Below are 13,415 nucleotides of genomic sequence, written 5' to 3'. Positions count from 1 at the left end.
TCAGGAGAGGTCTCACCACCGCCTCTTTCAAGGCGGCGGGAAAAACCCCTTCAACCAAAAAAGCGTTTATAATCCCCTGGAGCCAGCCTCGTGTCACTTCTTGAGCAGCCAGCACTAGCCAGGAAGGACACGGGTCCAGTAAACATGTAGTTGCATGCAACCTGTCCACATCCTCGAGAGCCACAGAATCAAACTCATCCCAAATAACCTCAACAAGACGTGTCTCCGCCATCTCGGTTGGATCATCACAATCTTGGTCCAAGCTATCCCGAAGCTGAACGATTTTATCGTATAGATAACCGTTAAACTCCTCAGCCCGTCCCTGTAGGGGGTCATCCCGTCCCTCCTGATGAAGGAGGGAACGGGTCACCCGAAACAGGGCAGCCGGGCGGTTATCTGCCGATGCAATGAGGGTGGAAACGTAGGAACGTTTCGCCTCCCTCATTGCCACTAGGTAGGTCTTAGTAAAAGACCTCACTAGTGTCCGATCAGCCTCGGAATGGCTGGACCTCCAGGTACTCTCTAGGCGTCTTCTCCGGCGTTTCATCTCTCTTAGCTCCTCGGAAAACCAGGGAGCCAATTGAGATCTACGCCGGGTCAGAGGCCGCAAAGGCACGACACGGTCCAAAGCCCCAGCCGCAGCCTGTTCCCAAGCCGCAACCAGTTCTTCAGTCGTGCCGTGGGCAAGATCCTCAGGGAACGGCCCAAGCTCCGTCAGGAACCTCTCCGGGTCCATCAGGCGCCTGGGACGGAACCAATGTGTTGGCTCCGTCTCCCTGCGGTGGTGAGCGGCGGTCCGAAAGTCTAGGCGAAGAAGAAAATGATCTGACCATGACACCGGTTCTTTCACTACATCTCCTAAATCCAGATCATTAACCCACTGACCAGAGATAAAAATCAAGTCTAGCGCGCCTCCCCCAATGTGTGTAGGGCCATCAGTTACTTGAATCAGGTCCAAGGCCGTCATGGAGGCCTGGAACTCCTGAACCACCGTTGATGACAAGCCGGCCGATGGCAAGTTGAAATCCCCCAAGACTAGAAGTCTGGGAATCTCAACCGCCACGCCAGCAAGCACCTCTAGTAGCTCAGGTAGGGCTGTAGTCACGCAGCAAGGAGCCAGGTATGTGATCAACAGCCCCATCTGATTCCGATGGCCCCACTTCACAAGGAGGGATTCACAGCCAGCTATCTGAGGAACAGTGGACTCCCTCAGCTTTATTATATTAATTGGCAGGGGATGTTCCCCATGGAGAGCCCCATGTGACCACTATTTGCAAAAAGCATCAACATTGTTTTCCACCAAATTGAGGAAAACTGAATAGTTTACCATGATCCATGAAATAAGATTACCACCATTGCCTTAAAATTCTATAAATCAGGTGAAAAAAAAAATCTCATGAAGCTCTATATGCATTAATTTGTCACTTACCACCACCTTTTGAGACAGAAAGTCTCCAAAGAAAAAGGAGACTAATGTAGTTTTAGGCCATCAAAAGATTCTTTAGTTTTTATATATGTATAGAAATTCAGGATGTCATGTTCAGGGCAGTGTCTTTTTTCAAATTGTGCTAAGTGTACACAAATTCTAGCCTTGAGTATGTATTCAGAACAATACGGCAAGAGCAAATGGAATAAGAATTGTTTTCTAGCAACTAGAGGAGGAATAAGGAGTGTCAGTAACAAATTATAAGCTGGCATGTTATCAGTAGCAATTTCTCACTCTTTTTTCAATGACTATATTAGCCCATTTTTTCTTGATTTTTAAAATGCAATAATGATGAATTTTATAAAAAGACAATATCAATGTATAAATGTAGTTGATGTTCATCCTAAATTATAATACATACCTAACTGAAAATAAGTGGGCCAGTTTTATTCTGTTTGGAAATGCATCTATAACAAGATCTCCCTTTCTTGCATGTTTAGGTATCGATTGTTCACCTTCTCAAGACTGTACGCTTACTGCGCCTTTTACGTCTACTTCAGAAATTGGATCGCTATTCCCAGCACAGTACAATTGTTCTGACATTGCTGATGTCTATGTTTGCATTGCTGGCTCATTGGATGGCTTGTATTTGGTATGTCATTGGAAAGAAGGAAATGGAAAAAAAACCACTGACATGGGACATAGGTAAAGATGAGCTTTTTATCATTGAAATTGAAAAAATGCACTGTAAAGTTGAGAAAATTATAGTTTTGAATAAACTGCAGATGTTATTAGAGACATACTGTAGCCTCACTGATTTTGTGGTGCAGTTTAGTAGGCAACATTTCAGGCTTTCCTGTAAGAACAGAGATAACTCAGATAAATATAACTAATGTGCTCCTACAGTTGTCTAAGTAGGTACACAATTGTTTTAGCTTCAGAGGCAGAAATTACAGCCATTTCCATCTATGCACTGTACAGCAGTCTAAGGCAGCTTTGTATAATATCTCCAATATTTTCTTCGTTTTCAGGAAATCCTGCCTCATCATATCTCTGGGTTTCTGGTCCCAAGCAGGTCTATTGAGAGGAAAAACTTCAATTTTGTTAATTCTCATTAATAGTAAATAATATTAATAGTATATTGAGGTTGCCAGAAATGAAGATAATCACAGATTGCATTCAAAGTGTTTGGAAAAACTGGCTTCAGGCCCAGTTATGGGGTAGAAATAGCATTGGTTGCACTTGTTGATGAGCTCTGGTAAGAGTGGAATAGGGATAGTGCATCTGCCTTTGCTGTTGCTCACCCAACAGCCTTCAATATCCTCAACCATGTTATCCTTTTTGCCTAGCTGTGGGGCTTGAGGTTGAGTGGTCCAGTCTTCTGCTGGTTTGGTTCCTTCTTCTAAGGCCAGTCCCAATCAGCGTTGGTGGGGAATGAGAGGTTCAATTCACTTCTTGGAGCATGTCACAATGTTCAGTATTCTCTCCACTCTTTTTTAACATTTACATGAAGCTACTGGCTGAGATCATCCATCACCATGGGATGAGGTATCATCAGATTTTATGATAGTCAAGTTTAAATTTGGGATGTTGTACCATAAGATAAACTTGATGATAGTCAAGTTTAAATTTCCTCCACCACCCTCAGTGATATAAATGAAGCTGTCATCGCCCTCTTGTGGTGCCTGAAAGGTGTGTATGTCTGGATGGGAGACAAAAGGCTTTGGCTGAACCCTGACAAGACGGAGTGGCTTTTTGTGGTAAACTTTAGGATCTGAAACTTTAACATCTTTAGTGCTAGATGATGGGGTTGCATTGCCCCAGATGGATCCATTGTCCAACTTGAGGGTTCTCCTGTCTGTTGATCTTCTCTGTCCTTTTAAATATGTGTCTGGTTTATTCAAGAGGGACATTGTATTCATAAGATAGGCAAAAGCAGTATATAATAAATATATAATGTACCAATTAAATAAAACACATAGCAAATATTTGCAAGCTATGAACTACATGAAAGAGATTTAAAATAGAATTATATTGTGATTCTTTAGTTGTGTTACATTGGTATAACAGAAATGATAGATTAAAATCTTTAATATTTTATATTATAGTATGATTCAGTTATGAGGGTTTCCTAGATAATTTTGGAATGTATTATGAAAGGTAATTAATATTTTTGGCCATTATTCATGAGTTACTTGGGTTTCAAAATCTGTTAAATGGGAATTGTTTTACATTTAGAAGTCAGCTGAAGAGTTTCAGCAGACTAAAAGCATCAAGGTATGTAATTTTTATATACTTAGGAAAGTAAGGAGCAGATAAGGAATTGTTATAATGTGGAGATTTCAGTTACTGAGTGCCAAAATACGGAAATATTTACATAGTAGTACCTATGACGTAAATGAGAAGCAATTTTTTTTATTCCTGGCCATTCTTTTCAAGCTGCTAATCCATCTGCAAAGCAAATAGGACGTAATAAACTATATAGGAATTAAAGTAATTTATTGATGCTTTGCAAAAATTCTAAAATCAGCAATTATATATAATATTGTTCAGTCACCAGAATGGGGTTTTAATTAAAACAATTTTATGTATTCTCAGTCTTCTTTTCTTATCTGAACATAACTAGGATAAAACTCATGCACTGAATACGAAAGACCTTTACTTTTTGTAACATTGAAATAATATTATAAGGAGGCAATCTTATTAAAGATTGGCTGCTGTTAAAAAAAAAAAAGCAGAAAGTTTGCCAAACCTGTAATTGATATTTTAAGGCATTATGTCTTTTTAATTAAAAAGTCAAAACAATATATGTAAATATATTTTACAAATATTGATAATTAATATGGTGTTACTTAGAATAGAATAGAATTTTTTTTTAGAATTTTTAGAATTTTATTGGCCAAGTGTGATTGGACACACAAGGAATTTGTCTTGGTGCATATGCTCTCAGTGTACATAAAAGAAAAGATATGTTCATCAAGGTACAACATTTACAACACAATTGATGGTCAATATATCAATATAAATCATAAGGATTGCCAGCAACAAGTTATAGTGCATATGTTGAATAAACATATTGATAACTAATACAAATTACAGCACCATTCCACAAATTTTAAGACTTACTTAAGATAATTTATTTTAAGCAGGGCACTCGGAATAGTTGATTAGAAGGGAATCCAAATAGTTGATTAGAAGGGAATCCAAAATATTGTTTTGTTATTCTAACCTTCTCATCAGCATAATTCTGTTAACAATAAGCTTTTGATTCAATACTAGGAGCTAAGATCTTTTGACTTTCCTGGGCCTTTTATTTTAAAAAATAACCAACTGTGAACAGAGCTATTAGTTTGTATAACAAATACAATTGACAAATACCCTAGAATCTATACATTTCATTTTTGTTGCTTACAAGATTATTTTTTTATTATGTATTTATATCACACCTTTATTATTTTTACTAATACCTGAAGGTGATGAAAATATCCAACACACCTTTTTCTTCCTATTTTCTCCACAACAACAATTACTCTGTGATTGAGAGAGAGTGACTGGTCTACAATTACCCAGCTGATTTTCATGGTTAAGGCAGGAATTTATGATGTTCTTTTTCTAGCCTTAACCCATAGACTAAGCTGGCTCTCTGTAAAATTATTTTTATTTATTTATTTATTTGTCAAACACAACAGTATATATAAGTATAAGCATGAAATAACCATACAAATTGGATACAATCAAAGGGAACATTAGGACAAGAACGGTAGGCACACTTGTGCTTTTATGCAGGCCCCTTACAGACCTCTTAGGAATGGGGTGAGGTCAACAGTAGATAGTCTTTGGTTAAAGTTTTGGGGATTTTGGGAAAAGACCACAGAGTCAGGTAGTGCATTCCAGGCATTAACAACTCTGTTACTGAAGTCATATTTCCTACAATCAAGATTGGAGCAGTTCACTTTAAGTTTAAATCTATTGTGTGCTCGTGTATTGTTGCAATTGAAGCTGAAGTAGTCTTTGACAGGAAGGACATTGTAGCAGATGATTTTATGAGTTATACTCAGATCATGCCGAAGGCGGCGGAGTTCTAAATTTTCCAAACCCAGGATTTCAAGTCTGGTGGCATAAGGTATTTTGTTGTGATCCGAGGAGTAGAGAACTCTTCTTGTAAAATATTTCTGGACACGCTCAATTGTATTAATGTCCAAAATGAGGTGTGGGTTCCAGACAGGCGAGCTGTATCCAAGAATTGGTCTAGTAAATGTTTTGTATGCTCTGGTTAATAGTGTAATCTTTCTGGAGAAGAAGCTATGCAAGATTAAGTTTACAACTCTTAAAGCCTTTTTGGTGATATAGTGGCAGTGGGCTTTGACACTTAGATCGTTTGATATGAAAACTCCAAGGTCTTTAACAGGGTGAGGGTCATCTAAAGGTAATATCCATCAAGCTTGTATTTAGTGTTCTGATTCTTTTTTCCAATGTGTAAGACAGAGCATTTGTCTTATTATGCCTATAGGCTGCCAATTTTAAAAATAAATTATTTATTCTTTACTTTTTATACCTCTTCCTTTCTTTGAAGGTAATTAAGACAAAATAAAATTATTTTACACTGCTAGTTTTTGTTAAACATGTGATCTGCTTTCAACACCAATGTTAATTGCAGAGCTTCTATTTTATCATATTATAGATCAGGGGTAGTTAACCTTTTTATACCTACCGCCCACTTTTGTATATCTGTTAGTAGTAAAATTTTCTAACCGCCCACCAGTTCCATAGTAATACCCCGTGTATCGTCGTCTGCGCATGCCTCTCGCACATTGTGGATTGGGTTGGGGGAGGGCTCCGGCTATCAGCTCTGCTTGTCTGTTACAGCTGGGTGGTGTGGGGGGAGATGCGCGAGCTATTCTGGGATGAGGCTCTTTTGTTTGCGGTCACACTATAGCGCCATTTAGTTTCACTTACGTAACATGAACTAAACTTATGTGCGGGCGATACAAATAGTATATTTTCAAAAATTTAAATTGTCACGGGGAATTTTATAAAAACCTAATGAAAATGTTTTTAAATAATGCTATGAAAAAAATTTTAAATTTTTTTTAAAAAAGGAAAGTGCTTCAGTATCGGACAAAACCCCTACCGCCCACCATGAAAGCTGGAACGCCCACTAGTGGGCGGTAGGGACCAGGTTGACTACTACTGTTATAGATTGAGACTTTTGAAAATATGTTTTTGAAATTAAAATAAAAACACCTCTGGATTCTTAGGAATATGCCACTTAGATCTGTGCCAGTCAGTGAATTCATTATTTGGAAAATGTTCTTTGCTAATAACTATATTATGTGCACTAGAACATCACAATCTTTTTTAAAATGGACAGCCATGGAAAGCAGGTTAATATGAGGTCAAAGAGTCAAAAAGCTTCTTTCTTGGGATCAGCAAAGCTGCCAGAAATAATTTGTATAACATCTTATAATTTCACCACCAGCTTTTTTTCTTCCTTCTTTTTTAAAGAAAGTTTTTTTAGAAGCTCACCCTGAATTATACTGGATATGTAGCGATTACAGAAAGATACATTTGAGAAGGATTGCACATATATCTACACTTTTTCTGAAATATTATAGTTTTTGATATTGTTATTACCAATATATCCTCTTTTCCTGATGGTTTCTTTTTGAGCTTTAAATCAACCCTAAATGATTCATTCTATTAAACTTATTTTTAATGTGCTTGTCTGATGCTATAATACTGACAGTCCCATATACCCTTATTTATCCATTGATGCCAGTGGGGCTTCCTTCTAAGAGTGTGTATGTGTGTGTGTATACACACACGCATACACACACTTATGTTGTAAATATGTAATACTTCTTACATCTGTTCTGTCAAGATCCTCAGGACCTCAGCTAGGCTGAATTCCTTTCCGTAAGCATTATCATCACATACATCATATCCTAAGAATACTGACAGAAAGATTTTAATGGCTAGAAAGTTGTCCCAGGTGAATGCTAGTAGAATGTGAAGCATTCATCATTCTCTTCATTAGTAGTTTTGCAGTCACCAGATATTCTTGTCAGCAATTCTGAGGAGGCATTTTGAATATATCCTTGAGGGCATGCACTTGTCTCTCTATCACCATTAAAATTCAATCTTCCCACCCCCAACCCAACCCCTTGTCCTCAAAATAATAACCCGATTAAGCATATCCAACAAAGCAAGAGACATTATGTCATTATACTGTTTTAAAATGTGGATTTCAAATATAACATCCACAAATCAGCCTCATAGAAACCTGTAATTTAGTCTAGTTCAATTGTTACCATTTCAGGTTACCAATGCATACAAAAGTTGGAATTCAGCAATGTGGATTTGGTTAGATAAAGAAAAGTTTGTCTCTTCCAATGTAACATATAAGAATATAATAGCGCATCTGCACTATATTTAGAGCTGATTTTCAGGTTCATAATGTATATATGTTTCTAATTCCTGTATTATCAGAGAACTGCAAGATTTAATATTCATTCACACTCAAACTCACTGATTATGAAGACATGGCCTATAAGCCTAAGCTTCCCTTCAATTGTTTTTAAATATGCACATTATTGTGGGAAGGCCATAGCTGTTTCGAAAATGCTCAATAATTCCTGGAATGCTGAGGCATTTAAATGAGATGCAGACTGATGTGTGACTTTGGATGTCATACTTCCCAGATAGACCAGACAAGAAACATAGTCAGTGAGCTAATCTTTGTTGAACAGAATCTTGCAAGTGTGAAAATACAAATCTCTCAACACCTTATTTTACAGCCTGATTAGTTAGAGTGATTCTCTTCTGTTTCTTTTTCTACCTGTTATTCAGCTATAGACTCCCTCACCCTTAACAGATTACTCCCTGGGCAGCATTTTCACCAGGTTCTCATTTCCCAAGGTCATTCCCACATATCAATGCATAAGGACAGTCACTCTTAGATACAAATCTGGCAATTTCAAGAAACAAAAACAAAATAATTTTAATTTCTCAATAAGATAGAAACTATACGTGGATTCAATAAAATGTTTTCTATGTAGCTATTTTCAGAACAATTATGTCTCATTAATATAAGCAGTAGATTTTATTCAAAGTATAACATTATACTGAGAAAGCACAATTAAATATAAAAGTTGCAAATCTATGGGTTTAAATATTAATTTTTATTAATAGGTTGCTCCAGTTATCTGTGGTATATACTGTAACTTTAGAATGCAGTACTGCAGGATACTTGTGCTAACTGCTGGCTGACTGCAATTTGGCAGTTTGAATCTCACCAAGGTCAAGGTTGAGTCAGCCTTCTATCCTTCCGAGGTGGGTAAAAGATGAGCCAAATTGTTGGGGGCAATATGCTGACTCTAAGCCACTTAGAGAGAGCTGTAAAAAGCACTGTGAAGCCGTATATACTGTAGGTCTAAGTGCTATTGCTATTAGAGCAAAAACAGTTCTGTGGCTACCTCTTTCATACTTCTGTTTAACTCCAACTCCAATTCTTTCCCAATTTTTCCTTAGTTGGCTTCCAATTCTAGTTCTGATAAAGTCACTTAAGGAGGCAGGACCTTTCTTTTTATATGTTATTTCATGTTCTACCTACATCATTACAATTATGTCATAAGATTATGTATTTTAGCATTTAAATATCACCAAAATCTTGGCATAATAATCTAGTTTGACCAGCAACAAAAATCTAAACTATAAATAAACAAGTAATTTCTATTATACAATTTTCTGCCTTTGCATAAAACTTTAAATAATTTGTTTCAGGTGATTACTTCACCTTTCTTGATAGCCTTTGCACTGAGTGGTATTTTTGGAGAGCTAATGCTCCAATAAAACTGGAATGACAATATTAATTGCATTTCCAATCTTAGCAATACCTTATATAATTCATCACATCTTGATTATCTGACATTCTTTTAATTCTACAACATTAGTTATGAAACACTCTGGAAAGTTACAAAATCATATTTAGCAGGACGTTGATTAGGTTCATTTTATTAAGTTTTTAGTAGTAGGGGGAAAATCTGTCCAGCTGCCATTATGTATTGAATGTAAAATAGTTGGCTTTAGAATAGAATAGAATAGAATTTTATTGGCCAAGTATGATTGGACACACAAGGAATTTGTCTTGGTGCATATGCTCTCAGTGTACATAAAAGAAAAGATACGTTCAACAAGGTACAACATTAAAGAAGGTTATCAGCAAATAGGAACCCTGTATATACAAAAAAAAAGGGAATATATAGAAAAATGTAAAGGTTTTCATTAATTTGTATACCATAGACATAGAAACAAAATACATTTGCAATAAGCTTTCACATTTGCTAGATTGATCTACAGGAACTAAATATACAGGCTTAATATACAGGCTGGATAGTACTCTGCTTTGTTTCAAGGCCATTTTAAATACAATTTAAAAATATTGTTTCTACTAGTTGAAGAGCTGTTAAAGTTCAATTAATGTCAGGTGCAAAAAATCAGGAATCAGGATCAAATCAGTACAAGTTTACTCCAAGCTATCTCTCTACAACAGGGCTGTCAAACTTGCAGCCCGCAGGATGGATGCATCAAATGCTGGCCACACCCACAACTGATTTAGCATATGTCATGTGATGCTGCCGTGACGATGCAAGTTTGACAACCCTGCTCTACAAGAATCTGAACTGCTAAGAGTCAATGCAAATTGGCAGAAAAAGAAGTCAGTGGAATTCAAGGTGTGCTGGCCTTAGATCTTGTAGGTGCGAGAGGACCTGTTTCCCCCAGCTCAGCCCGATCATCTCCATCTCTAACCTGTTTACCATTTAAACTAATGTGATTTTTGAATTTTGTTAAAAAGTAGTTATAATTTCAGAAGGTAAAATGAATAAAAGGTATTATAAAGTAATGTTTTACAATATAGCACTCCCCGCTGGCAGCTGAAGGCTTTTTTTTAAAGGACTACATTTTTACAGAACAGTAGCTGTAAAATTAAATTTTCTAATTTCCCTTATTATAAATAAATTGTATGCACTTAAAGAAAGAACAATGTTAAATTTTTTATTATTATTAAATCTTTTCTTGGTTTTCAATGAAATATATGCATTGAAATGTTTCTATACTCGGTATCTACAACTGAGTGTAGATACAAAGCAGTAGCATGAATTTATCTTGAACATATAGTATTTTACTATTCCAGGTTATACATCAGGATTCAAGTGTTTAGATGTTCCTTTGAGGTTCAAAAAAATAAGCCCAAAGAAACAAGTATATGAGAAGAAAGCCTAAACCAAGAGCTTTTTCTTTGATCTGTTACCTCAAGCAGTGACCACAGAGTCCTTGCCTTGAGGTATACCTTTATAGTATACCAGGGTACTCAGTAAAAAAAAAAAAGGTTTTTAAAGAAACTATTTTCAACAACCACTTGTTTAGCTATAGAGAAAAGAGACAGGAAAACGATAGCAGAAAAAAACCAAAAAAGTGAAGGTAGAAGCAGTAATAGGAAGAAGATGATTTGTTTGATTGAGAAAAAAATTATCTGCAAAATACCCAGGGTGCAAATAAAAAAATTGTAATAGAACTTATTGGGGCAGAATTTGACTATATGTATGTTATTGTCAATGTGTAAAATTAGGCATTTTGTGGAAATGCCTAGAAAATCTATAGAATGAAAAATAGGACGTCAAAATATGAAACAATATTTCTCACATTTTTGAAACATTCCAAAAGCAAACAAGCAAAGCATAAAATAATCTGGCTAAAATGCCATTCTAGCTTTTCTTGTTACAATAAGTAGGTCAATACTGGTATTTTTCTCTTGTTTTTCTTTTCTTTTTTTTTAAGTAAGAAAGTCTGTACATTTACTGCATTTATTCTGTTCATTTTCATATTTGTGTTTTTAATAAAGGGTTAGGGTCAGGATTTGCCTCTAACCCTAATCTTGGCCTTAACCCTTTCCATGAATCTTTTTTCATACTTTATCTAAATAGTTCTTATCATTTTGCATAATGCCTAGGTATTATATACAATGCCTAAGGAAAGCATGTAGCATATTAAAATAACACAGACATTTCATACTTTGTCTAAAAACTTCACACATCCTACAGATTTGCTAGGCATTTTATATAATGCCAGCTTTTCACACATTACTAATAACGTATTTAAATACGGATAAAAATAATGTGATTGTGATGTGATGGTATAGTGGTTAGAATACAGTATTGCAGGCTAATTCTGCTGACTGCCAGGAGTTTGATCCCCACCGGCTGAAGGTTGACTCAACCTTCCATGCTACCAAGATCAGTAAAATGAGGACCCAGGTTGTTGGGGACAATTTGCTGACTCTAAACCACTTAGAGAGGGCTGTAAAGCACTATGAAGGGGTATATAAGTCTAAGTGCTATTGCTATTGCTAACCTCATATTTATTTGAAAGATAAAAATAAATTTATTATGAGATTATAAAGAAAATTAGTGGACTCATTTTCTGTTGAATTGGGCAATCTGCTGGAATATGTGGGTAATAATTCATATTATGCAAGGAGAATCCTGCCTTGTTCTCAGTCCTTGAATGTTGAAAGTTCTTTCAGCTTCACCAGTTTTCCTGCTTTTGTAAACTTTGTTGCACCATGTATGTTCAATACAGGTAGACCTCTACTCAGGGCTGAAATCTAAAATTTTTCCCTACTGGTTCTGTGGGTATGGTTTAATTGGTGGGTGTGGCTTGGTGGTCAGATGACTGGATGGGTGTGGCCAATAACAATAAATAATAAAAATAATAAACAAAGTATACAAAACAATAAGAGGTACCAAAAACCAACTTTCACACTTTACACACACACAACACAACACAACTGATTCACACACAATGCAAAAGCAGCTGCACTTCACCCAAAATGGCCCCTGTAACAAGCAGGAACCTCACACAGCCACAAAAAGCTCAAAAACCAACTTTTACACTTTACATACACACAACACAACACAACACAACGCAACACAACTCGATCACACATATACACACACACACAAAATGCTACATACAGCTTTGTGAGATTTTGTGTGTTTGTGTAGTTAGAGTGAAACACTACAGAAAAACAGCACAAATATTTTATTTTATTATTTTATTTTATTTTTATTTTTTAGATCAGGGGTCTCCAACCTTAGTAACTTTAAGGTTTGTGGATTTCAATTCCCAGAGTTCCTCAGGCAGCAAAGCAGGCAGATGAGTTGCTGACTGAGGAGATGGATTTCAGGCAGACAGAATCAGTTGCTAGCTGATGCAACTGATGTAAAGCATGGCTTTCCCAGCCGGAAAGGAGCAGTATAAGGTAAGTACTTCATTGCAGCCCAGAACCTCTTAAAAGGAGGTTTTCTACAAGCTCTTCGACTTGTAGATTCTTTTTTTTTTTAATTTCATTTTGTCACAACAGTATACACAAACATCAATATAAGAAAATCAACACATTATAAAAGAAAAAAAATATATAAGCAAAAGTATGCAACAACCATGTTAATTTGTTATAACAAAAGGGAACAATAGGACAGGAATGGTAGGCACATTTGTGCTCTTATGCACGCCCCTTATTGTCCTCTTAGGAATGGGGTGAGGTCAATAGTGAACAGTTTTTGGTTGAAGATTTTGGGATTTTGAGTGGAGACTATAGAGTCTGGTAATGAGTTCCAAGCGTTAACAACTCTGTTACAGAAGTCATATTTTCTGCAATCAAGTTTGAAGCGGTTAACATTAAATTTGAATCTATTGTTTGCTTTTGTATTATTGTGATTGAAGCTGAAGTAGTCTTTTACAGGAAGGATATTGCAATAGATGATTCTGTGTGTTAAACACAGATCATATCGAAGTCGGCGGAGTTCTAAGTTTTCTAATCCCAGGATTTCAAGTCTGGTGGCATAAGGTATTTTGTTGTTTTCGGAGGAGCGAAGAACTCTTCTAGTAAAATATTTCTGGACGCGTTCGATTGTATTAATGTCAGAGATGT

The 13,415-nt window shown here is 36.2% G+C and overlaps 1 protein-coding gene across 1 annotated transcript in view; it reads left to right on the top strand.

Moving 5' to 3' along the window:
• KCNH8 (potassium voltage-gated channel subfamily H member 8) overlaps nt 1–13,415 on the top strand; it is a 397,775-nt gene that overhangs the window by 340,312 nt on the left and 44,048 nt on the right. Inside the window, exon 12 of the mRNA XM_058182729.1 lies at nt 1,927–2,131. Coding sequence (XP_058038712.1) covers nt 1,927–2,131 — 205 coding nt within the window. The remainder of the gene's footprint in view (nt 1–1,926; nt 2,132–13,415) is intronic.

This window comes from Ahaetulla prasina, chromosome 4, assembly GCF_028640845.1.
Source record: "Ahaetulla prasina isolate Xishuangbanna chromosome 4, ASM2864084v1, whole genome shotgun sequence".
Taxonomy (NCBI): Eukaryota; Metazoa; Chordata; class Lepidosauria; order Squamata; family Colubridae; genus Ahaetulla; species Ahaetulla prasina.
The sequence above is the reverse complement of the archived record's forward strand: the minus strand, read 5'-3'. Positions and strand labels throughout refer to the sequence as shown.